At 44.9% G+C, this 25,555-nt stretch overlaps 1 protein-coding gene across 2 annotated transcripts in view; it reads right to left on the bottom strand.

Annotated features, from left to right (window-relative positions):
- rerg (RAS-like, estrogen-regulated, growth inhibitor) overlaps nucleotides 1–25,186 on the bottom strand; it is a 63,572-nt gene extending 38,386 nt beyond the window's left edge. For both annotated transcript variants that reach the window (XM_075471257.1, XM_075471259.1), the window contains exons 1-2: nucleotides 24,958–25,186; nucleotides 9,213–9,365 (exon numbers count right to left, since the gene is read on the bottom strand). In XM_075471257.1, coding sequence (XP_075327372.1) covers nucleotides 9,213–9,273 — 61 coding nt within the window. In that variant the 5' untranslated portion in view covers nucleotides 9,274–9,365; nucleotides 24,958–25,186. The remainder of the gene's footprint in view (nucleotides 1–9,212; nucleotides 9,366–24,957) is intronic.
- Nucleotides 25,187–25,555: the final 369 nt, after the last annotated feature.

Genomic DNA, 25,555 nt, shown 5'->3' with positions numbered 1-25,555 from the left:
ACCAGAGGAAAGTGGGGATGTTACCAGAGGAAAGTGGGGATGTTACCAGAGGAAAGTGGGGATGTTACCAGAGGAAAGTGGGGATGTTACCAGAGGAAAGTGGGGATGTTACCAGAGGAAAGTGAGGATGTTACCAGAGGAAAGTGAGGATGTTACCAGGGGAAAGTGGGGATGTTACCAGAGGAAAGTGAGGATGTTACCAGGGGAAAGTGGGGATGTTACCAGAGGAAAGTGGGGATGTTACCAGGGGAAAGTGGGGATGTTACCAGAGGAAAGTGGGGATGTTACCAGAGGAAAGTGGGGATGTTACCAGAGGAAAGTGGGGATGTTACCAGAGGAAAGTGGGGATGTTACCAGAGGAAAGTGGGGATGTTACCAGAGGAAAGTGGGGATGTTACCAGGGGAAAGTGGGGATGTTACCAGAGGAAAGTGGGGATGTTACCAGAGGAAAGTGGGGATGTTACCAGAGGAAAGTGGGGATGTTACCAGGGGAAAGTGGGGATGTTACCAGAGGAAAGTGGGGATGTTACCAGAGGAAAGTGGGGATGTTACCAGAGGAAAGTGGGGATGTTACCAGGGGAAAGTGGGGATGTTACCAGAGGAAAGTGGGGATGTTACCAGGGGAAAGTGGGGATGTTACCAGGGGAAAGTGGGGATGTTACCAGGGGAAAGTGGGGATGTTACCAGAGGAAAGTGGGGATGTTACCAGGGGAAAGTGGGGATGTTACCAGGGGAAAGTGGGGATGTTACCAGGGGAAAGTGGGGATGTTACCAGGGGAAAGTGGGGATGTTACCAGGGGAAAGTGGGGATGTTACCAGAGGAAAGTGGGGATGTTACCAGGGGAAAGTGGGGATGTTACCAGAGGAAAGTGAGGATGTTACCAGAGGAAAGTGGGGATGTTACCAGGGGAAAGTGGGGATGTTACCAGGGGAAAGTGGGGATGTTACCAGAGGAAAGTGGGGATGTTACCAGAGGAAAGTGGGGATGTTACCAGGGGAAAGTGGGGATGTTACCAGAGGAAAGTGGGGATGTTACCAGAGGAAAGTGAGGATGTTACCAGAGGAAAGTGGGGATGTTACCAGAGGAAAGTGGGGATGTTACCAGAGGAAAGTGGGGATGTTACCAGAGGAAAGTAGGGATGTTACCAGAGGAAAGTGGGGATGTTACCAGGGGAAAGTGGGGATGTTACCAGAGGAAAGTGGGGATGTTACCAGAGGAAAGTGGGGATGTTACCAGAGGAAAGTGGGGATGTTACCAGAGGAAAGTGGGGATGTTACCAGAGGAAAGTGGGGATGTTACCAGAGGAAAGTGGGGATGTTACCAGAGGAAAGTGGGGATGTTACCAGAGGAAAGTGGGGATGTTACCAGGGGAAAGTGGGGATGTTACCAGGGGAAAGTGGGGATGTTACCAGAGGAAAGTGGGGATGTTACCAGAGGAAAGTGGGGATGTTACCAGAGGAAAGTGGGGATGTTACCAGGGGAAAGTGGGGATGTTACCAGGGGAAAGTGGGGATGTTACCAGAGGAAAGTGGGGATGTTACCAGGGGAAAGTGGGGATGTTACCAGAGGAAAGTGGGGATGTTACCAGAGGAAAGTGGGGATGTTACCAGAGGAAAGTGGGGATGTTACCAGGGGAAAGTGGGGATGTTACCAGAGGAAAGTGGGGATGTTACCAGAGGAAAGTGGGGATGTTACCAGAGGAAAGTGGGGATGTTACCAGGGGAAAGTGGGGATGTTACCAGAGGAAAGTGGGGATGTTACCAGAGGAAAGTGGGGATGTTACCAGAGGAAAGTGGGGATGTTACCAGAGGAAAGTGGGGATGTTACCAGAGGAAAGTGGGGATGTTACCAGAGGAAAGTGGGGATGTTACCAGGGGAAAGTGGGGATGTTCCCAGAGGAAAGTGAGGATGTTACCAGAGGAAAGTGAGGATGTTACCAGAGGAAAGTGGGGATGTTACCAGAGGAAAGTGGGGATGTTACCAGAGGAAAGTGGGGATGTTACCAGAGGAAAGTGGGGATGTTACCAGGGGAAAGTGAGGATGTTACCAGAGGAAAGTGAGGATGTTACCAGAGGAAAGTGGGGATGTTACCAGAGGAAAGTGGGGATGTTACCAGAGGAAAGTGGGGATGTTACCAGAGGAAAGTGGGGATGTTACCAGAGGAAAGTGGGGATGTTACCAGAGGAAAGTGGGGATGTTACCAGGGGAAAGTGGGGATGTTACCAGGGGAAAGTGGGGATGTTACCAGAGGAAAGTGGGGATGTTACCAGGGGAAAGTGGGGATGTTACCAGGGGAAAGTGGGGATGTTACCAGGGGAAAGTGAGGATGTTACCAGAGGAAAGTGGGGATGTTACCAGAGGAAAGTGGGGATGTTACCAGGGGAAAGTGGGGATGTTACCAGGGGAAAGTGGGGATGTTACCAGAGGAAAGTGAGGATGTTACCAGAGGAAAGTGGGGATGTTACCAGGGGAAAGTGAGGATGTTACCAGAGGAAAGTGGGGATGTTACCAGAGGAAAGTGGGGATGTTACCAGAGGAAAGTGGGGATGTTACCAGAGGAAAGTGGGGATGTTACCAGAGGAAAGTGGGGATGTTACCAGAGGAAAGTGGGGATGTTACCAGGGGAAAGTGGGGATGTTACCAGGGGAAAGTGGGGATGTTACCAGAGGAAAGTGGGGATGTTACCAGGGGAAAGTGGGGATGTTACCAGAGGAAAGTGGGGATGTTACCAGGGGAAAGTGGGGATGTTACCAGGGGAAAGTGAGGATGTTACCAGGGGAAAGTGGGGATGTTACCAGAGGAAAGTGAGGATGTTACCAGAGTGGAGCGGGCAGATGGCCTTAGGACGGCTCAAACTGAAAAGGTGGACAGCAGGGACACCAGGCAGCAGATGTGAATACAGAAGAAGGGGAAGTGAGGGAGGATGGAGAAAGACTAATTGAGTTTGGGCATGCTAAGGAAATTCAGTTCATTTAACAATTTAAGATGCCTCAGAGCTGTTGGATGGAGGTTATCTGCTGTGCACATTATCCTGCCCCTTCATTTATCCTGCAGCTTCCACATTCATGAATGGGTCAAAAACTGGGTCAAAAACTGGCTCTAAAAACTTGACATAAAATAATAAACTGGACAGATTCAAGGCATTAAATGGTTGATCATTGGCTGAAAATGTCTTAAACTTGAGAACAAAAAGTTTCAGATGGCTGTTTGAGAGTAGATTAGGGTGACCAGACGTTCTCCTTTTGAAACCTAAAAATGTGTCCGGGCGGAATTTCAAAATCGTCCGGGATTTTGTTATTCTAGCCTCAAACGTGTTTACAGCGAATTTGCATTGCTCTCTCTTTCATTCACATACGAGTCACGCCCTCCCCCTACAGTTCGCTTTGCATTGAGTTGAAGTGTTGGGTGTAGAGCCTGACCTTAGAGCTACTGTCATTGGTCGATATTCTCGGCCTAAACATTTAATTGGTCAGTCACCTCATTAGCGCAAACTTCCGTGTTTACCACTGGCAACGCGCATGGCTACCCGGCATCTTCAGCCATGCCGAAACGTAAGTGCAAGTTCACTGACGAATTAAAACATAAATTTCCATGTTTTCGTCTCGGTCGAGATCAACACGAAGCTGAGTGCCTGACCTGCAAATAAAGGTGCCAACGACCTACAGGCACACATATGTTCAGCAAAGCATCGCACGGCAGCGAGGGGCGAGAGCTCATCAGCTGAAGTGACAGAGTTTTTCGTAAGTAAAAACGAGAGTGCAGCTGTCACTGCGGCTGAGGCTGCCTATGCTTTCCACACGGTTAGGCACCACGAAAGCTACAGGTCAATGGACTGCACATCTGGCTTGTTAAAAAAAGGTGTTCACAGATTCTCCAACTGCTCAAAAGTTCTCATGCGCTCGAACAAAGACAGAAGCAACTGTAAATGCCGTGATAGCCCACATTCTGTTGAAGTTGCGCTAGAAGCACTTAAAGATATCCCCTTCTGTGGCGTGTCTGCTGATGGCAGCAATCCTGGAGCAGTGAAAATATTCCCTCTGCTCATTCAATATTTTGATTGGAAAAACGGTGGTGTGCAAAGTAAGTTACTTGAAATTTAAACCACCCCAAATGAATCAGCTGAAACTATTTCACAGTACATAAAAGACACACTGGAAAAGAAAGGGATATTTTATAAATGCAATGCATTCACTGGTGACAACTGCATCACAAATTTTGGAGGAATCCGGCGTAATGAGGATGGGAAGAATGTTTTTGCAAATTTAAAAAAGTCCTTGCAGAACACAGCTCTATTGGTGTAGGCTGCCCAGCACATATTCTGAACAGTTGTGTTCACCACGGAGCAGACACACTGGATGTTGACATTGAGCACATCATTTTCAAAATGTATCAGCACTTCCACATCTACTGTGCGCACAGAGAGTCTGAAGGAGTACTGTGAGTTTGCTGATGTTGAATTTAGAGCTCTCCTCTCTCACAGCAGATACGATGGCTGTCGTTATTCTCAGGAATTCAGAGATTGCTTCAGATGTATCCAGCTGTGAAAGCATGCTTTTTGTCACAGGAAAAACCACCAATGCAGATCAGGAAGTTTCTTGAAGATGAGTTCAGTGAGATTTACCTCTGGCAAATGCATTCACTCGTGTGTATTTCAGTCGAAAATTCAAGAGATGGAGAAAGAGAACAATTCAGTTGTGGAAGTAAAGAGGATTCTAAACGGGGTCCATAGCATGCTTCTGGAACGCAAGATGAACAACTTCATGCCTCTTAAAGTCAAGAGTATGCTGGCACAAAGTCAGAAGGATGGGCATGGTCAAAGGCGTGAGCATTTACAGCCTGTACAGTACATGTTTGGACTATCTACAGACATGGATGGCCCCCATGGAGGAGTTTTCCACTTTTATGTGGATGGATCTGAGTGAGATTCCTGACTGGAGTGACGGAGAGGGCTGTATCAGGCACCTCGCTGCGAAGGGACTGGACATTGATGATTCAAAGTGCTTTGATCAGGTCACCAATCTAAAGAATTTCATTGAGAGAAGTAACAGTGATGCAGACTTCTGTGGTCTACAAGCACACCAGAGGTGGACCACGTCCTTTGAAAGATCCAAAAGTGTTGATTTTCATTCAGAGCTGCTTAAGATGGCACAGTTTTGTTTTTTTTTTGCCATACCTGCTCACAATGCAAATGTTGAGCGTATCTTTTCCCTGATGCAAGCCCAGTGGACCAAGGAGAGGAATCGCTTGTCTGTTGATTCACTGAAGGGGATTCTGTGCACCCAGTACAATTACAAGAACATGACCTGCAAAGACTTCCATTCTTACTTAATGAGTCATCGTAGACTGTTGGGAAGGATTCAGTCCTCTGAGAAATACGCCCCACGTGAGGAGGACTGAAAAGTATCAGCCATTGTACAACTTTTCAACTTTAAAAATTTATTATTTTGTGCAATTAGGTTTTATTTTTATTGTTGTGACTATACTTTACATTGTATACAAATGTATAATTTGTTTTTGCACATTTAAAACTTTCAAGTGTTCATAATAGCCTTTGAGGCAGTTTTTCTGTTAGCGTTGGGCCGGCCAATAAAGCTCATTATCATACACAGCCACCATGTCTGTTGACACATTTGTATGAATTCACATGTTCATAGGTGCATATGTGACCCCGCCCCCGCTGAAGTGTCCTCTTTTTCACAAACTCAAATCTGGCCACTCCACATCCGACTGGATCTGCTGCTGCGTGAGCTTGTTCCACCCACTCAGTTTGGAGTTCCTGCAGCTTTTGTTTGCACATTGTTATAAAACACTAACTTCATTTTCAGATGAAGGGTCATGAGTGCCGTCAGCTTTATCCGGCAGCACAAACACTCAGTCTGCTGACTTAATTACTGACTCATTTAAACTCATTTAGAGTGTTTGCACGTAAATGTGTGGCTCTGTGTCTGTTTCTGGGCCGTCGGGATAGAAAACATCACCTGATGATCATTACTCAGGTGCTCATTCTCAGGCTATCCACAGTGCTTCTCCCGTTCTGCCGGTAATCAGTCGGATTAGGTGTCGCTGTAAGAATGGAGGAGAGATCTCACTGGTGACCTGATACATGGAGCTAAATAACAGCTGACGGATGGTGTAAATGTGTGAATGTGCAGCAGGATTAACTTGTTTCAGGTTATCTGGGTCTGATCAGCTGTCGTCTGCCCCCCAGACATCATCAGAGGTTTACTTTAGAAGCAGCATGATGAGTGTTGGCTGTGTATCTGACAGCAGGAGGCCCGTTTCAGCCTTATGATCTCATAACCTTATGGTATTATCATCCATTTAACATGGAACAGAGAAAAGAAACAAAGACGGTTCCACCAGCCGCCTTGTTTTTGTTTTTGTGGCTTTCCCTGCCCCTCCTGCCCCTCCTGCCCCTCCTGCCCCTCCTGCCCCTCCTGCCCCGCCTGCCCCGCCTGCCCCTCCTGCCCCTCCTGCCCCTCCTGCCCCGCCTGCCCCTCCTGCCCCTCCTGCCCCTCCTGCCCCTCCTGCCCCGCCTGCCCCTCCTGCCCCTCCTGCCCCGCCTGCCCCTCCTGCCCCTCCTGCCCCTCCTGCCCTTTTCTGCCCTTTTCTGCCCCCTGAATGACTGTTTGCATCCCCGGCTGATTCATGGGTCCCTGCTGCTTCTGCAGACACCGAACAGACGGATTTCTCTTTCCCTCGTTGTTGTTGTTCTGCTCTCTGTCTGCCGCTCGGCTCAGCAGGAGAAGAATAGATCAGGTGTTTAAGGAGTGACCAGACGTTCTTCTTTGCTTCTCTTATAATCCAGTGTTTTGCACGCCATAAAGTTCACTTCCCAAGAAACGCTTCTGTCTTGTAAAATGCTGTAAAATGATCATTTTATGACACACTTGGCCTGGAAACCCCGACGATGCTGAGACACCCTGCAGGTCTGCTGCTGATCATTAGGACGATCCCTGCTGGCTGCGAGCCAGAGATGGGACCAAGTCACACATGTGCAAGTCCCAGGTTATTTTTCTTGGCCAACTCAGCTTATTATTGCAGTTTTACCTGCAGAATCTGATCTTAATAAAGTGAAAACACAAAGATATAAGTAACTGTCAGTAAACATCATTGGCCAATGTGTCCAACCTGTCCACCCCGTATCATATCAAGCTAACGTTAGCTAACTACCGGCTAGGCTAACAGGATAATATTAGCTAATTTAACAGCACTTACTGGTCAGAATGGATCTTCAGATGACGAACAAAGTTGGAAGTTGTGCTAGATGCTTAACACTCAGGTCATTCAAGTCCGAGTCGAGTCTCAAGTCTTTTATTTTTTGTCAAGTCACAAGTCATCAAAACAGCAACTCGAGTCGACTTGAGTCCAAGTCACAGCGACTCGAGTCCCATCTCTGATGCAAGCACCCGGAGGTGCAATGAGAGGGAACTGTTGGAATCAGAAGTTAAATTATCATTAAGTTAAGTTCAGTCTAAAGTTGTTTGGTTTTGCTGTTGGAAATAAATAATCTGATAATCTGATAAAATAACTGCACTGACACTAAAGCAGAACACGTGTTTAACCGTTAAAATGAAACCAAACCGCGCTCACTCCAACGCTCCAAACAGAATGTAAATGCAGCTAATATCAGCGCTTCTGTTGTTCCTGCCGTATTGTTCATGAAGTGGGAGTTTAATCTACTGCCTGAATCCACATGTTTGCCGAGGAAACGGATTCATTAGCATCCGTTGGTTCCCATTAAGGGGCATTTAGAGGAGGGCATTTAGAGAGGGCATTTAGAGAGGGTCAGCAGGGCTACATGTGCTGCAGCATCAGATGTGACAACAATGCCTTCCATCCCGCTGTGAGTGTTTCTGTGCGTGGAACAGAGCGAAGGGAGGCATGAGGGTTTCTGTGTTATTTACACCAACAAAAACAACCACACATTGTGCAGTTTAAAGTGTCGGGAAAACATGGGAAAAAGCTCTTTTTTTTTGCAAGTGTTCCTCCATTTTAAACCCGTTTAAACACGTTTCATTGGTTCTAAATGAATGTAAAAGATTAAGCGTGTTCATCATCAACATTCATGCTAATGTTTAGCTCACAGAGCAGCTGTGCTACTCAGAATCTGTCTGATCAGAGGATATTGGTGAAGGTGATGATGCATTTTTCTTTGAGAACTTGACATCATGACATACATTTGGGCTGATGCTGGGAAAACACTGAGCTACATATAAGCTGGCGTTGGCTATAAGCTGTAGCTTGTACAAGCTAAAATAAAGCTAACGCAGCTACATAACATAAAGCTAACGCAGCTACAGACCATAAAGCTAATGCAACTACATGACATAAAGCTAACGCAGCTACATGTTATAAAGCTAACGCAGCTACAGACCATAACGCTAACGCAGCTACATGTTATAAAGCTAATGCAACTACATGACATAAAGCTAACGCAGCTACAGACCATAAAGCTAATGCAACTACATGACATAAAGCTAACGCAGCTACAGACCATAACGCTAACGCAGCTACATGTTATAAAGCTAATGCAACTACATGACATAAAGCTAACGCAGCTACATGTTATAAAGCTAACGCAGCTACAGACCATGAAGCTAACGCAGCTACAGACCATAAAGCTAACGCAGCTACAGACCATAAAGCTAACGCAGTTAGCATCCAGGGGCTCCATGAGGGGCCAAAGGCAGCGCTAACAACAGATTTTTGGTGTTGCTTTTAGCTTTCAGTTCTCCTTTTCTTGAACAACATTCCAGACTTTTCTGTCTGACTTCAGCCCCGCTGTCATGTTTTACTGCCCCACTCGGTCATTATGCTTTTCAGTACAGCTTCAGCTGACCTCCCTGACATTTTAATGGCCTCCTTCCACACGGAGGAGATGCTTTCTAACATCTGCCTGCTGCTACGCAGCAGCCGTTTGTCTCTGCAGCTGACAGGAAACATGCGGTCCGTGTTACCGGGCAGAAAATGGACCGCTGCTGCAGCTTTAGCAGGAATGCTGAAACCAAGTGAAAACGACTCCACCGGCTTATCTGTGGGAGCGGAGGAATGCAAGCCGACCAAAAACAGCCAGCTTCTGTAACGCTGTGCACAGGCACTGATGGTCAGTGTGTAACCGTGGCAACACAATGAGGAGGAGAGACTGATGAAACTGATGTTTTAATCATGTTCAGCATCCAGATGAGGGAATAAACCGGCTGCATCTTACCTGACTTGCCCACCCCGGCTCTGCCGAACACGCCCAGCTTCACCTCCGGGCTTTTGGCCATGACGGCGACCGGCGAAGCTCAGCGAGCCAATCGGTGAGCTCAGAGGTCAGAGGTCAGGTCTCATGGTCCCGGCAGAAGGAAGCAGACTGAAACTGATGGAAAGAGAAACGCTTCTGTCAGTTCTGCTGGAGTCTGAACACTCAGCAAAGAAGGCTTCAGATCCGTCATCTTTAAGCCAAGATGAGTCTGAATATATCCGAGCATATAGAACCATAGGAACGGTTCCTAGGAGACGGGTTTTAGAGCATAACACGTAAGAGGTCTGAGGAGAAGGTGGAACGATGAGGCGGAGAACGGTGCCGGAGCAGCAGTGAGTCCGACTGTCAGAGGGAGGAAATATTCTCTGAACTCTGGAGACACAGAGGATTTTAAAGAAACTGTTTTATATTGAACACACAGAGTTTCCGGCACATTCCTGTTGGGTTCCGGGTAAACGACGCCACATTCATTCTCTCTCAGCTGCTCTAATGTTTACTTTAAGATAACGAAGACGTTTCATTGGATATCAGATCATAGTCTTCATTTATTTATTTCTTCTTCAGAAAATCTCTCTGGCTGTTTGTTTCTGATCGTTATCCAGCTGGAACATCTGGAGCCTGGGACATCATCATCATACTCCCACCTCTGTGCTTCACTGTCTGGATGAACCAGTTTCATCCGACCTAAGAATGTTCCTCGGGTTCTTCAGGCATGTTTTCATGTTATTTAACTTTTAATCTTTAAGTTTCGTGCTTGAGAGGAAGCAGGAGATCTGACACTGACAACCTGCCTAGGGTTACCCAACCTGCCCAGGGTTACCCAACCTGCCCAGGGTTACCCAACCTGCCCAGGGTTACCCATCCTGCTTAGGGTTACCCATCCTGCTTAGGGTTACCCATCCTGCCCAGGGTTACCCATCCTGCCCAGGGTTACCCAACCTGCCTAGGGTTACCCAACCTGCCCAGGGTTACCCAACCTGCCCAGGGTTACCCAACCTGCCCAGGGTTACCCAACCTGCCTAGGGTTACCCAACCTGCCCAGGGTTACCCAACCTGCCCAGGGTTACCCATCCTGCTTAGGGTTACCCATCCTGCCCAGGGTTACCCATCCTGCCCAGGGTTACCCAACCTGCCCAGGGTTACCCAACCTGCCCAGGGTTACCCAACCTGCCCAGGGTTACCCATCCTGCTTAGGGTTACCCATCCTGCCCAGGGTTACCCATCCTGCTTAGGGTTACCCATCCTGCCTAGGGTTACCCATCCTGCTTAGGGTTACTCAACCTGCCCAGGGTTACCCAACCTGCCAAGGGTTACCCAACCTGCCTAGGGTTACCCATCCTGCCAAGGGTTACCCATCCTGCCCAGGGTTACCCATCCTGCCCAGGGTTACCCAACCTGCCCAGGGTTACCCAACCTGCCCAGGGTTACCCATCCTGCCCAGGGTTACCCAACCTGCCCAGGGTTACCCAACCTGCCTAGGGTTACCCATCCTGCCAAGGGTTACCCATCCTGCCCAGGGTTACCCAACCTGCCTAGGGTTACCCATCCTGCCAAGGGTTACCCATCCTGCCCAGGGTTACCCATCCTGCCAAGGGTTACCCAACCTGCCTAGGGTTACCCATCCTGCCTAGGGTTACCCAACCTGCCTAGGGTTACCCATCCTGCCAAGGGTTACCCATCCTGCCCAGGGTTACCCAACCTGCCCAGGGTTACCCATCCTGCCCAGGGTTACCCAACCTGCCTAGGGTTACCCATCCTGCCAAGGGTTACCCATCCTGCCCAGGGTTACCCAACCTGCCCAGGGTTACCCAACCTGCCCAGGGTTACCCAACCTGCCTAGGGTTACCCAACCTGCCCAGGGTTACCCAACCTGCCTAGGGTTACCCATCCTGCCTAGGGTTACCCATCCTGCCCAGGGTTACCCAACCTGCCTAGGGTTACCCATCCTGCCTAGGGTTACCCAACCTGCCAAGGGTTACCCATCCTGCTTAGGGTTACTCATCCTGCCCAGGGTTACCCAACCTGCCTAGGGTTACCCAACCTGCCAAGGGTTACCCATCCTGCTTAGGGTTACCCATCCTGCCTAGAGTTACCTAACCTGCCCAGGGTTACCCAACCTGCCTAGGGTTACCCATCCTGCCTAGAGTTACCTAACCTGCCTAGGGTTACACTAGCTTTCTGTTCATCTAAGATGGCATCACTCCTCTAAGGCAGCTAACAAAGTGTTTATATGGAAGATGTTTCGGTCCAAGTCTTTGATGGAGATGCAGAAGGTGAGAGTTTCCCTCAGAGTGACTATAAAGCCTGATTTATAGTCGGTGACGCAAGACGCAACGCAAGCCACTGGCTGTGTTCGAAACCACCTACATACTGCATACTGCATTCTGCATACTCATGGATCAGACAGTATGCAGAGCGTTTACCCACAATGCATTTCGCTCCTGCCCGAGCCAAAATCAGCCGGCCTGAAGCTGATTTCCCTTAAGCTCTAAACTCTGTAAACTTTAGCAACATTTGAAACATTTTCAGGCGAGAAAGTAGTCGTTTAGATCCCCAACGTGTTGAAAACCTGACAAAATACCGGCTGTTTACAAGAAGAAGAAGCATGAATCCAGTCGAAGAGAGACTTGCCAAAGAGGTCCTGGCGGTGAATTTCCTTTCATCGTAGTAGGCTTGTCATTGAAAAAACCCGCTACTCCACCTACTGTCCTGGCTGTCCACGCAGCACACGCAAGCGCCGGCAAAGCAAAATGAAGCATAAATGTCTCGAGCCATTAACGCAAGCGCAAGGGCAGTTCTCTGGACTCTGAACAGATGAAACTAACAGAGATGAACACCAGTTCTTGGCCACTCGGGGGGGGGGGGGGGGGGGTATTATTGGACGAACACAGCGGGGGGGCCTTTAACACTGAGAATAAAACACTGGTAATCAGTCCCAGCTGCCCACCCTCACACACCTTCAGCTCCACAGGAGAACGGCCACAGAGACTCAGATCAGTGAGGCTCCAGCTTTAACCAGCCTGAGCTGTTCTGATGGAGGCGGCTCGCTGCAGCAAACCTTTGGAAGGAAAACACAACTGCAGCCCGATAAAACAGGTCTGTTTGATCAGAAAACAAGCAGCTGTGAAGCCTTCCCACCAGATAATCATCTGAAACCTCCGGCCTGAACTTCTTCTGAGAACAAAACAAACAGATGAACATCTGAAACCTGCAGAATAACTCCAGAGGAATCCTTCCACGGGCTGAAGAACAGCAACGATGGCCGAGATAAGGCCGACAAACAGCCTGACGGGCACGTCTGAGCGCTCAGATTTCAGCCTGAACAGTCTGAGGAGCTGCAGGAGATGAAGGCTGGGCAGCAAAAAGAAGCTAACGCTTCCCTGCAGAAGCTAACGCTTCCCTGCAGAAGCTAACGCTTCCCTGCAGAAGCTAACGCGTCCCTGCAGAAGCTAACGCTTCCCTGCAGAAGCTAACGCTTCCCTGCAGAAGCTAACGTTTCCCTGCAGAAGCTAACGTTTCCCTGCAGAAGCTAACGCTTCCCTGCAGAAGCTAACGTTTCCCAGCAGAAGCTAACGCTTCCCTGCAGAAGCTAACGTTTCCCAGCAGAAGCTAACGCTTCCCAGCGGAAGCTAACGCTTCCCTGCGGAAGCTAACGCTTCCCTGCGGAAGCTAACGCGTCCCTGCGGAAGCTAGCGCTTCCCTGCGGAAGCTAACGCGTCCCTGCGGAAGCTAACGTTTCCCTGCGGAAGCTAACGCTTCCCTGCAGAAGCTAACGCTTCCCTGCAGAAGCTAACGCGTCCCTGCAGAAGCTAACGTTTCCCACCAGAAGCTAACGTTTCCCACCAGAAGCTAACGTTTCCCTGCAGAAGCTAACGTTTCCCAGCGCTCAGTGGCTGCAGAAGCTAACATTTCCCAGTAGAAGCTAACATTTCCCTGCAGAAGCTAACGTTTCCCTGCAGAAGCTAACGTTTCCCTGCAGAAGCTAATGTTTCCCTGCAGAAGCTAACGCTTCCCTGCAGAAGCTAACGTTTCCCACCAGAAGCTAACGTTTCCCTGCAGAAGCTAACGTTTCCCTGCGCTCAGTGGCTGCAGAAGCTAACGTTTCCCTGCAGAAGCTAACGTTTGCCTGCGCTCAGTGGCTGCAGAAGCTAACATTTCCCAGCAGAAGCTAACGTTTCCCAGCAGAAGCTAACGTTTCCCTGCAGAAGCTAACGCTTCCCTGCAGAAGCTAACGCTTCCCTGCAGAAGCTAACGTTTCCTGCAGAAGCTAACGTTTCCCTGCAGAAGCTAACGTTTCCCTGCAGAAGCTAACGCTTCCCTGCAGAAGCTAACGTTTCCCTGCTGTAGCAGCACACCGGTCCATGTATGGTGAGGCGATGTGCTGCAGCTCCACAGCGAGTCAGACATCCATCTCTGTCTCACTCAGCAGGGGTCATCATGGCAGCTGCCAGCGTCTTTAAATATTTGTTTTAGCCCTTAATAAGGACGCCTTTGACCAGGCCGCGCAGTCATAACAGTGATGATGAAGTGAGGCTGGAACGGTCCCAGCAGCGACGCTTTGTTCTGAGTTTAGCTTGAGCAGTTTGAGCAGTTTGAGCAGTTTGGGGTATTTGTGGGACAAAGATGAACTTTCTGGTCTATCTGTGAGCTCCACATGCGCTCTTCCATCCTTCTGAAAGCCTTCGTGAGACGGCTGATAAAGTCCTGAACAACTGGAATTAGTTGAGTTTTGACACAGAAAAGTTGATTTTGTTATTTTTACATTGACTGAAGGCTGTATCCTCTGGTTTTATGCTAAGCTAAGCTAACTGCCTACTTCTTATTTAGTGACATATCGTACGCTTTTCCACTGCACGGGAAGGCCCGTCCAGTCCTCAGACCAGTGCAACTACGAAGACTCGGACCTAACTTACTGCACTTACTCTAGCACTAGTTATGGGCTGTGTTCCAAACCGCATACTACTCCTACTACTCCTACTAACTTTCTGAGTTAGTATGCGAGTTCCCGGATGCATACTAGATTCTCCTAAATGTTGGGTTTGCATCATGAGGTTACTACTCATACTCAAACTACCCAAGATGCAACGTAACGTGACGTCGCCGATCGTCATTTCCTGTCAAAACGGCAGTTTCAAGCTAGCTACAACGAGGGTAGGTTCACTTCCTGTTTTCAAAACAAAAGCACCAATTGTATGGTAATGGCTTTCCCTATGATAAAAGGCAACGGGTATTTTATTTTGTGAAAATAACCGGAAGTGCGTTAGCTCACTGCGGCTAGCTTTAGTAGCGCCGAATTCGTGGGAACAAAATTGTAAACAGCCGGTATTTTGTCAGGTTTTCAACACGTTGGGGATCTAAACGACTACTTTCTCTCCTGAAAATGTTTCAAATGTTGCTAAAGTTTACAGAGTTTAGAGCTTAAGAGAAATCAGCTTCAGGCCGGCTGATTTCGGCTCGGGCAGGAGCGCAATGCATTGTGGGTAAACGCTCTGCATACTGTCTGATCGATGAGTATGCAGTATGTAGTATGTAGTATGTAGTATGTAGTATGCAGTATGCAGTATGTAGTATGCAGTATGTAGTATACAGTATGCAGTATGTAGTATGCAGTATGTAGTATGCAGTATGCAGTATGTAGTATGCAGTATGTAGTATGTAGTATGCAGTATGTAGTATGCAGTATGCAGTATGCAGTATGCAGTATGTAGTATGCAGTATGCAGTATGTAGTATGCAGTATGTAGTATGCAGTATGCAGTATGTAGTATGCAGTATGTAGTATGCAGTATGCAGTATGTAGTATGCAGTATGCAGTATGTAGTATGTAGTATGTAGTATGCAGTATGTAGTATGTAGTATGCAGTATGTAGTATGCAGTATACAGTATGCAGTATGCAGTATGTAGTATGCAGTATGTAGTATGCAGTATGTAGTATGTAGTATGCAGTATGTAGTATGCAGTATGCAGTATGTAGTATGCAGTATACAGTATGCAGTATGCAGTATGTAGTATGCAGTATGTAGTATGCAGTATGTAGTATGCAGTATGCAGTATGCAGTATGTAGTATGCAGTATGCAGTATGCAGTATGTGGTATGCAGTATGCAGTATGTAGTATGCAGTATGTAGTATGCAGTATGTAGTATGCAGTATGCAGTATGTAGTATGCAGTATACAGTATGCAGTATGTAGTATGCAGTATGCAGTATGCAGTATGTAGTATGCAGTATGTAGTATGCAGTATGTAGTGTGTAGTTTGTAGTGTGTAGTATGCAGTATGTAGTATGCAGTATGTAGTATGCAGTATACAGTATGCAGTATGTAGTATGCAGTATGCAGTATGCAGTATGCAGTATGCAGTATGCAGTATGTAGTATGCAGTATGTAGTATGCAGTATGTAGTATGTAGTTTGTAGTGTGTAGTATGCAGTATGTAGTATGTAGTATGCAGTATGTAGTATGTAGTTTGTAGTGTGTAGTATGCAGTATGTAGTATGTAGTATGCAGTATGCAGTATGTAGTATGTAGTTTGTAGTGTGTAGTATGTAGTATGCAGTATGCAGTATGTAGTATGCAGTATGCAGTATGTAGTGTGTAGTATGCAGTATGCAGTATGTAGTATGCAGTATGCAGTATGTAGTGTGTAGTGTGTAGTATGCAGTATGTAGTATGCGGTATGTAGTATGTAGTGTGTAGTGTGTAGTATGCAGTATGCAGTATGTAGTATGTAGTATGTAGTATGCAGTATGTAGTATGCAGTATGTAGTATGTAGTTTGTAGTGTGTAGTATGTAGTATGTAGTATGCAGTATGTAGTATGCAGTATGCAGTATGTAGTGTGTAGTGTGTAGTATGTAGTATGCAGTATGTAGTATGCAGTATGTAGTATGTAGTTTGTAGTGTGTAGTATGTAGTATGTAGTATGTAGTTTGTAGTGTGTAGTATGCAGTATGTAGTATGCATTATGTAGTATGTAGTGTGTAGTATGCAGTATGCAGTATGCAGTATGTAGTATGCAGTATGCAGTATGCAGTATGCAGTATGCAGTATGTGGTATGCAGTATGCAGTATGTAGTATGCAGTATGTAGTATGCAGTATGTAGTATGCAGTATGCAGTATGTAGTATGCAGTATGCAGTATGTAGTATGCAGTATACAGTATGCAGTATGCAGTATGTGGTATGCAGTATGCAGTATGTAGTATGCAGTATGTAGTATGCAGTATGTAGTATGCAGTATGCAGTATGTAGTATGCAGTATACAGTATGCAGTATGCAGTATGTAGTATGCAGTATGTAGTATGCAGTATGCAGTATGCAGTATGTAGTATGCAGTATGCAGTATGCAGTATGCAGTATGTGGTATGCAGTATGCAGTATGTAGTATGCAGTATGTAGTATGCAGTATGTAGTATGCAGTATGCAGTATGTAGTATGCAGTATACAGTATGCAGTATGTAGTATGCAGTATGCAGTATGCAGTATGTAGTATGCAGTATGTAGTATGCAGTATGTAGTGTGTAGTTTGTAGTGTGTAGTATGCAGTATGTAGTATGCAGTATGTAGTATGCAGTATACAGTATGCAGTATGTAGTATGCAGTATGCAGTATGTAGTATGCAGTATGCAGTATGCAGTATGCAGTATGTAGTATGCAGTATGTAGTATGCAGTATGTAGTATGTAGTTTGTAGTGTGTAGTATGCAGTATGTAGTATGTAGTATGCAGTATGTAGTATGTAGTTTGTAGTGTGTAGTATGCAGTATGTAGTATGTAGTATGCAGTATGCAGTATGTAGTATGTAGTTTGTAGTGTGTAGTATGTAGTATGCAGTATGTAGTGTGTAGTATGCAGTATGCAGTATGTAGTATGCAGTATGCAGTATGTAGTGTGTAGTGTGTAGTATGCAGTATGTAGTATGCGGTATGTAGTATGTAGTGTGTAGTGTGTAGTATGCAGTATGCAGTATGTAGTATGTAGTATGTAGTATGCAGTATGTAGTATGCAGTATGTAGTATGTAGTTTGTAGTGTGTAGTATGTAGTATGTAGTATGCAGTATGTAGTATGCAGTATGCAGTATGTAGTGTGTAGTGTGTAGTATGTAGTATGCAGTATGTAGTATGCAGTATGTAGTATGTAGTTTGTAGTGTGTAGTATGTAGTATGTAGTATGTAGTTTGTAGTGTGTAGTATGCAGTATGTAGTATGTAGTATGCAGTATGCAGTATGTAGTATGTAGTTTGTAGTGTGTAGTATGTAGTATGCAGTATGCAGTATGTAGTATGCAGTATGCAGTATGTAGTGTGTAGTATGCAGTATGCAGTATGTAGTATGCAGTATGCAGTATGTAGTGTGTAGTGTGTAGTATGCAGTATGTAGTATGCGGTATGTAGTATGTAGTGTGTAGTGTGTAGTATGCAGTATGCAGTATGTAGTATGTAGTATGTAGTATGCAGTATGTAGTATGCAGTATGTAGTATGTAGTTTGTAGTGTGTAGTATGTAGTATGTAGTATGCAGTATGTAGTATGCAGTATGCAGTATGTAGTGTGTAGTGTGTAGTATGTAGTATGCAGTATGTAGTATGCAGTATGTAGTATGTAGTTTGTAGTGTGTAGTATGTAGTATGTAGTATGTAGTTTGTAGTGTGTAGTATGCAGTATGTAGTATGCATTATGTAGTATGTAGTGTGTAGTATGTAGTATGTAGTATGCAGTATGCAGTATGCAGTATGCAGTATGTGGTATGCAGTATGCAGTATGTAGTATGCAGTATGTAGTATGCAGTATGTAGTATGCAGTATGCAGTATGTAGTATGCAGTATGCAGTATGTAGTATGCAGTATACAGTATGCAGTATGCAGTATGTGGTATGCAGTATGCAGTATGTAGTATGCAGTATGTAGTATGCAGTATGTAGTATGCAGTATGCAGTATGTAGTATGCAGTATACAGTATGCAGTATGCAGTATGTAGTATGCAGTATGTAGTATGCAGTATGTAGTATGCAGTATGCAGTATGCAGTATGTAGTATGCAGTATGCAGTATGCAGTATGCAGTATGTGGTATGCAGTATGCAGTATGTAGTATGCAGTATGTAGTATGCAGTATGTAGTATGCAGTATGCAGTATGTAGTATGCAGTATACAGTATGCAGTATGTAGTATGCAGTATGCAGTATGCAGTATGTAGTATGCAGTATGTAGTATGCAGTATGTAGTGTGTAGTTTGTAGTGTGTAGTATGCAGTATGTAGTATGCAGTATGTAGTATGCAGTATACAGTATGCAGTATGTAGTATGCAGTATGCAGTATGCAGTATGCAGTATGCAGTATGCAGTATGTAGTATGCAGTATGTAGTATGCAGTATGTAGTATGTAGTTTGTAGTGTGTAGTATGCAGTATGTAGTATGTAGTATGCAGTATGTAGTATGTAGTTTGTAGTGTGTAGTATGCAGTATGTAGTATGTAGTATGCAGTATGCAGTATGTAGTATGTAGTTTGTAGTGTGTAGTATGTAGTATGCAGTATGTAGTGTGTAGTATGCAGTATGCAGTATGTAGTATGCAGTATGCAGTATGTAGTGTGTAGTGTGTAGTATGCAGTATGTAGTATGCGGTATGTAGTATGTAGTGTGTAGTGTGTAGTATGCAGTATGCAGTATGTAGTATGTAGTATGTAGTATGCAGTATGTAGTATGCAGTATGTAGTATGTAGTTTGTAGTGTGTAGTATGTAGTATGTAGTATGCAGTATGCAGTATGCATTATGTAGTTTGTAGTGTGTAGTATGCAGTATGTAGTATGCATTATGTAGTATGTAGTGTGTAGTATGCAGTATGCAGTATGTAGTATGCAGTATGCAGTATGTAGTTTGTAGTGTGTAGTATGCAGTATGTAGTATGCATTATGTAGTATGTAGTGTGTAGTATGTAGTATGCAGTATGCAGTATGCAGTATGTGGTATGCAGTATGCAGTATGTAGTATGCAGTATGCAGTATGTAGTATGCAGTATGTGGTATGCAGTATGCAGTATGTAGTATGCAGTATGTAGTATGTAGTATGCAGTATGCAGTATGCAGTATGTGGTATGCAGTATGCAGTATGTAGTATGCAGTATGTAGTATGTAGTATGCAGTATGCAGTATGCAGTATGTGGTATGCAGTATGCAGTATGTAGTATGTAGTGTGTAGTATGTAGTATGCAGTATGCAGTATGCAGTATGCGGTATGCAGTATGCAGTATGTAGTATGCAGTATGTAGTATGTAGTATGCAGTATGTAGTATGCGGTATGTAGTATGCAGTATGTAGTATGCAGTATGCAGTATGTAGTGTGTAGTGTGTAGTATGTAGTATGCAGTATGTAGTATGCAGTATGTAGTATGTAGTTTGTAGTGTGTAGTATGTAGTATGTAGTATGTAGTTTGTAGTGTGTAGTATGCAGTATGTAGTATGCATTATGTAGTATGTAGTGTGTAGTATGCAGTATGTAGTATGCGGTATGCTCTTAGCTGTTTGGTTTTGGAAGGAAATGCTTCTGATTTCTTGTGAGCTGAAGTTCTTTTGCCTCCCGATGTGGAACACACTGATTGTAAGTCGCTTTGGATAAAAGCGTCTGCAGAATGACCGTAATGTGATGTAATGTGATGTAATGTGATGTAATGTGATGTAATGTGATGTAATGTGATGTAATGTGATGTAATGTGATGTAATGTGATGTAATGCAGTGTTTCTGCTGGTTCCCTCTTTGCCTGCTTCATATCTCACACCCTGCAGGGATCCTTTCCTCTGCAGCATCACCTCTGAGAACAGGAGCCCACAGCAGATCGAACTACCGCTGCCATCTCTGGCCTCCTCAGACTCCATCACTGACAGTCTGGTGCATCAGGAGGATATTTCTGCTCCAGGCAGAGACCCCGCCAACACAAAACAAATGAATTCATAATTCCGTACAGATTGGAGGTCGGTGTGCCGCAGCTCCAGTGGAACTGAAGGAGCTGCCTCACAGTTCTGGGAACACTGTCTGCCTGTTTGCCACCTCGGTGTCAGATTATCCGCTTTACCTCAGCTGCAGTCCAGAGTCCAGAGACCCCGACAGGCTGAGCTGAGCGGGACGATGAAGCTGGAACCAGCAGGATGCTTTCAGCCCGTCAAAGATGGGAGGCACCTGCCTAACAAGACCCAGCAGAACTGATGTTTATAGTCTGCTTTATTAAGTCTTCAGCCGGGGGAAATCTGTCTGTTCTGGACTTCTCTCTCTTGTTTCTTGCTAAATTCTGAGCTGAAATGTCCGGCTGATGCACCAAAGTCAACCTCCAGATGACCTCCTTCTAAAAAAAACACGTTTTAATTTGTGGATTAAAATAACCAAATAAAACACGTCGTCTAAGCTGGATTTAGTCGGGCTAACAGGTTCAACTCTTTGCTGTTAGCTGCAGATCTTTATTCTAAGCTAAGCTAACGTATTCTGGCTGAAGTGGAAACTTTCTTTCTGACAGTAAAACTTAACATGTGAAACTGCCAGAAGCTGTTTAACATGTTTAACATGCTAACATGTGAAACTGTCAGAAGCTGTTTAACATGTTTAACATGCTAACATGTTTAACATGCTAACATGTGAAACTGTCAGAAGCTGTTTAACATGTTTAACATGCTAACATGTGAAACTGTCAGAAGCTGTTTAACATGTTTAACATGTTTAACATGTTTAACATGCTAACATGTTTAACATGCTAACATGTGAAACTGTCAGAAGCTGTTTAACATGTTTAACATGTTTAACATGCTAACATGTTTAACATGCTAACATGTGAAACTGTCAGAAGCTGTTTAACATGTTTAACATGCTAACATGTGAAACTGTCAGAAGCTCTTGGAATGGGAGCATGCTAACATGCTAACATGTGAAACTGTCAGAAGCTCTTGGAATGGGAGCATGCTAACATGCTAACATGTGAAACTGTCAGAAGCTCTTGGAATGGGAGCATGCTAACATGCTAACTTGCTAACATGTGAAACTGCCAGAAGCTCTTGGAATGGGAGCATGCTAACATGCTAACTTGCTAACATGTGAAACTGCCAGAAGCTCTTGGAATGGGAGCATGCTAACATGCTAACTTGCTAACATGTGAAACTGTCAGAAGCTCTTGGAATGGGAGCATGCTAACATGCTAACTTGCTAACATGTGAAACTGTCAGAAGCTCTTGGAATGGGAGCATGCTAACATGCTAACTTGCTAACATGTGAAACTGCCAGAAGCTCTTGGAATGGGAGCATGCTAACATGCTAACTTGCTAACATGTGAAACTGCCAGAAGCTCTTGGAATGGGAGCATGCTAACATGCTAACTTGCTAACATGTGAAACTGTCAGAAGCTCTTGGAATGGGAGCATGCTAACATGCTAACATGCTAACATGTGAAACTGCCAGAAGCTCTTGGAATGGGAGCATGCTAACATGCTAACATGTGAAACTGCCAGAAGCTCTTGGAATGGGAGCATGCTAACATGCTAACATGTGAAACTGTCAGAAGCTCTTGGAATGGGAGCATGCTAACATGCTAACTTGCTAACATGTGAAACTGCCAGAAGCTCTTGGAATGGGAGCATGCTAACATGCTAACATGTGAAACTGTCAGAAGCTCTTGGAATGGGAGCATGCTAACATGCTAACTTGCTAACATGTGAAACTGCCAGAAGCTCTTGGAATGGGAGCGTATTGCTCTGTATCTGCGGCTTTTTATCCCTTTATTCTGGCTCCACATGGAGCTCTGCTCTGCAGGGACTCTGGGGCCCAAACCGTCACACCGGGCACGTGGATGTTTTTTTCCACTGTGTACGCAGCTGGGTTTGTGTCATTTTTACTCTGAGAAATGAATCTGGGTGGTGGTTCTGTGGTTCAGCGAGATTACAGAGCGAGCAGCTCCAAACCGGGAGGAGACCTGCTGCACCGCCGGCTAAAGAAAGATGGAAACCGCAGGCCGGCCTTCAGAATCCATGCAGGGAGACGCTGCTGCAGCAGGAGGAGAAGAAGGAGAAGAAGAAGAAGAAGGAGAAGGAGAAGAAGAAGAAGAAGAAGGAGAAGAAGAAGGAGAAGAAGGAGAAGAAGGAGAAGAAGAAGAAGGAGAAGAAGAAGAAGAAGCTGTTTCCTGCTCAGGGCAGATAACGGCCCAGCTGAACGGACATCTCAGGCTTTGGTTTAAAGAGTTTAACAGAAGAAATCCTTTAACAAAGCTTCTTTTTACCTTTGGACCCACAATCAGTGGTTAAACCTCTTCAGTTAGTAAGTTAGTAAGTCTAAAGTTAGCACCTTTTTAACATGAAAAATGTTCAATAATTCAATTCAATTCATTTTTATTTATATAGCGCCAAATACAACAAATGTCATCTCAAGGCACTTAGATAATAAAGTCCAATTCAAGCCAATTGGAATTCAATTCATTGTAATCATAATTATTCATAAAATAATCCAATTCGTTCATATAGAGCCAATTCAAAAACACTTTCCCAGCTAAGGAAGAAACAGATTGAGCTGAAACTTTGTCTTCGGTCCAATACCGAAAATTACGATCTAATTATTGTTTCTACGGATTCATTATGAATAAGTGTTTTACTGTATGTTTTATATTATATACAGTCATAAAATATACACAAAGATATGTTTTTACTTCTTCTGTAAATGAATTAAGAAAAAATCATCAACCCCCCTTTTTTTTTTTTTTTTGTAAGTTTTGATCCAAACGGTGAATTTAATCCTTTAAGTTGAGTAAAATCAGAGGAATAAATATTCTTTACAACCTGTGAATTATTGGCAGGTTTACTTCAGTGGGAGCCACATAATTAGATGATAATCTGTTAATACGCAGTTATTTTCCAGTCTTATTCTGCAGTTTCTCTGCTCACATCCCTGCGCGGTGCCTGGTCTGGTGGATTAATCCTGCTGAGGTTTGGGCTGTTGGGCAACAGGTGCTACCTCATCAGATTCCTCCGGTGTGAGGCAGAGAGCAAAGCAAAGATCCTGTAGAGGATTCCCTCCACCGTCACTCTGCTTCCTGCTGGATGTTTAACCCATAAGTCACACAGGTGTCACACGCCCTTTAACCTTGTAGCACCCAAGCATCTGAATAATCATTGAAAAAAATCATTTAGGCTCTTCTTGCATCTTTTTGGGAGGAAATAAACCAATATGTTTGATCATTTTAGGCAATGTTGCATATTTGCAGCTGTGGGCTTTCCTGATTAATTTTGTAATAATACAATTTGGAGAGCTGAGCTCCCATTAGCGCTGTGAAAGGTGGACAAAGCAGAGCACACCAAACAAGAGCAGAACCAACTGGAACAGAGCACCGCAGAGCAGAGTGTGATTCACTGAGCCAAGCACATAAAATGTAATGTAAAAAAATATTACACATGAATGTAAATAATGTATGTCAATTTAAAAAATCAAAAATATAATGTAAATAAAAATATAAATAAAAATATAACATAAATAAATAATGTAAATAAAAATATACTGTAAATAAATAATGTAAATAAATAAAAAGCTTGGTGCATATCTGCTACTGCGGGTGCTAAAAGGTTAAATGTTCTGGAAAATTCCATGAAAAACTTTATCCTTGATTTCAACTCCTGAACTGGCAGAGTGACCCATACTTACATCCTGGTGGGTCATGTGACAGGTCATGTGATTTAGTCTGCCCAGATGTCTGTGTGCCAGCTTAGCACTGCGGGCAGAGCTAGCTACATTTAAACGGCTTGTTTTTGGTTGCTAAAGGAAAGATTCAAACCATTTAAACCATTTAACACCCACTGACACATCTGTGACACTCGGGAGTGTTATTTTGAGAAAAATGTCAGAAATGTGTTCTATGTAGTCTGTTTATTCTGTTTTATGTCCCCCATCATTTTCCTTCATGGAGAAGTTATCCAGGTTCTTAACGCCCAATGGGACATATGTCACATTACAGATGATTACAGATGTGTCTGTAATGTCAGAAATGTGTTCTATGTGGTCTACTTAGTCTGTGTTATGGCCCCCTTAATTTCCATGTCAGTAGAAATGGGTCCGGGTTCTTCTGGGTTAATTAGTTCCAGTTTTACTATATATATACTTTTATGTATTTTTAATGCTTCTTGCACTCCCTGCTGCAATGCTTTTATTTTATGTAAAGCACTTTGAACTGTTTGTACATGAAATGTGCTATATAAATAAATTTGATTTGATTTGATTTGATTTGATAAAGAAGATTTCAGTGCAATCTGCTGGTTTCCTTAGCTGGGAAAGTGTTTTTGAATTGGCTCTATATGAACGAATTGGATTATTTTATGAATAATTATGATTACAATGAATTGAATTCCAATTGGCTTGAATTGGACTTTATTATCTAAGTGCCTTGAGATGATATTTGTTGTATTTGGTGCTATATAAATAAAAATGAATTGAATTTGTTCAACTTCTACACTGTCACCGAAAGCTTCAAAACAGAACAAACTGCAGCCTGTAGACTATAAATATGTTGTCATGACCCTCCTTAAAGAGGTGAAAGATCAGAGCCCAGAGCTGCGGTGCCGGCCCCGCACCGCGCCGCACCGCACCGCCCCGCACCGCACCGCGCCGCACCGCACCGCACCGCACCGCACCGCGCCGCACCGCACCGCACCGCGCCGCACCGCACCGCACCGCACCTGAAAACGCCGGCAGGAAGACTCACCAGCGGCGGCTGACAGCAGGAAGAATCCCTCGGTGCTGAAACGCGGAGCAGCTGAACCAGAAGGAGAGAGCGTTGGGGGGCAGTGAGGAGGAGTGGGGGGTCCGGTGGTCAGAAGTGATGAAGACCTCCTGAGATGAAGAGGCGGCGCACCGCTGGATGGAAGCAGAGGTTCAGGCAGCTGGACGGAGGGACCGAGCTGCAGCTCAGGCTGAGAGGACTGAGTCCTGGAGACACAGGGTGGGAGGAAATATCCGGAGCGGAGCCGCTGCTGCTGCTGCATGCCGCTGCAGGAGTCAGAGGGGCGGCAGCGACACCTGGCGGCAGAAAGTGGAGACACAGTCCAGGCTGATGAAGAAGAATCCCACCCATCTGTTTTAGAAGCTGCAGAAGCACAGCTGTGCACGTAAACATCTGGATGGGACCCTCACTGTGCAGAATGAGTCCAGTCTGACACTGAAAGGTGATCCTGGTCTAACAAAAATAAATGATTAACATGTGAAACTGAGCCTAAATGAACTTATAATCAAAGTTTTATTTTAAAAAGTCTTTATAAAAAAACACATTCCTCTGAAGATGCTCAGGTACAAGGACTGAAGAT

This window comes from Odontesthes bonariensis, chromosome 8 (assembly GCF_027942865.1).
Source record: "Odontesthes bonariensis isolate fOdoBon6 chromosome 8, fOdoBon6.hap1, whole genome shotgun sequence".
NCBI classification, from domain to species: Eukaryota; Metazoa; Chordata; class Actinopteri; order Atheriniformes; family Atherinopsidae; genus Odontesthes; species Odontesthes bonariensis.
This window is presented reverse-complemented; position numbering and strand designations above follow the sequence as displayed.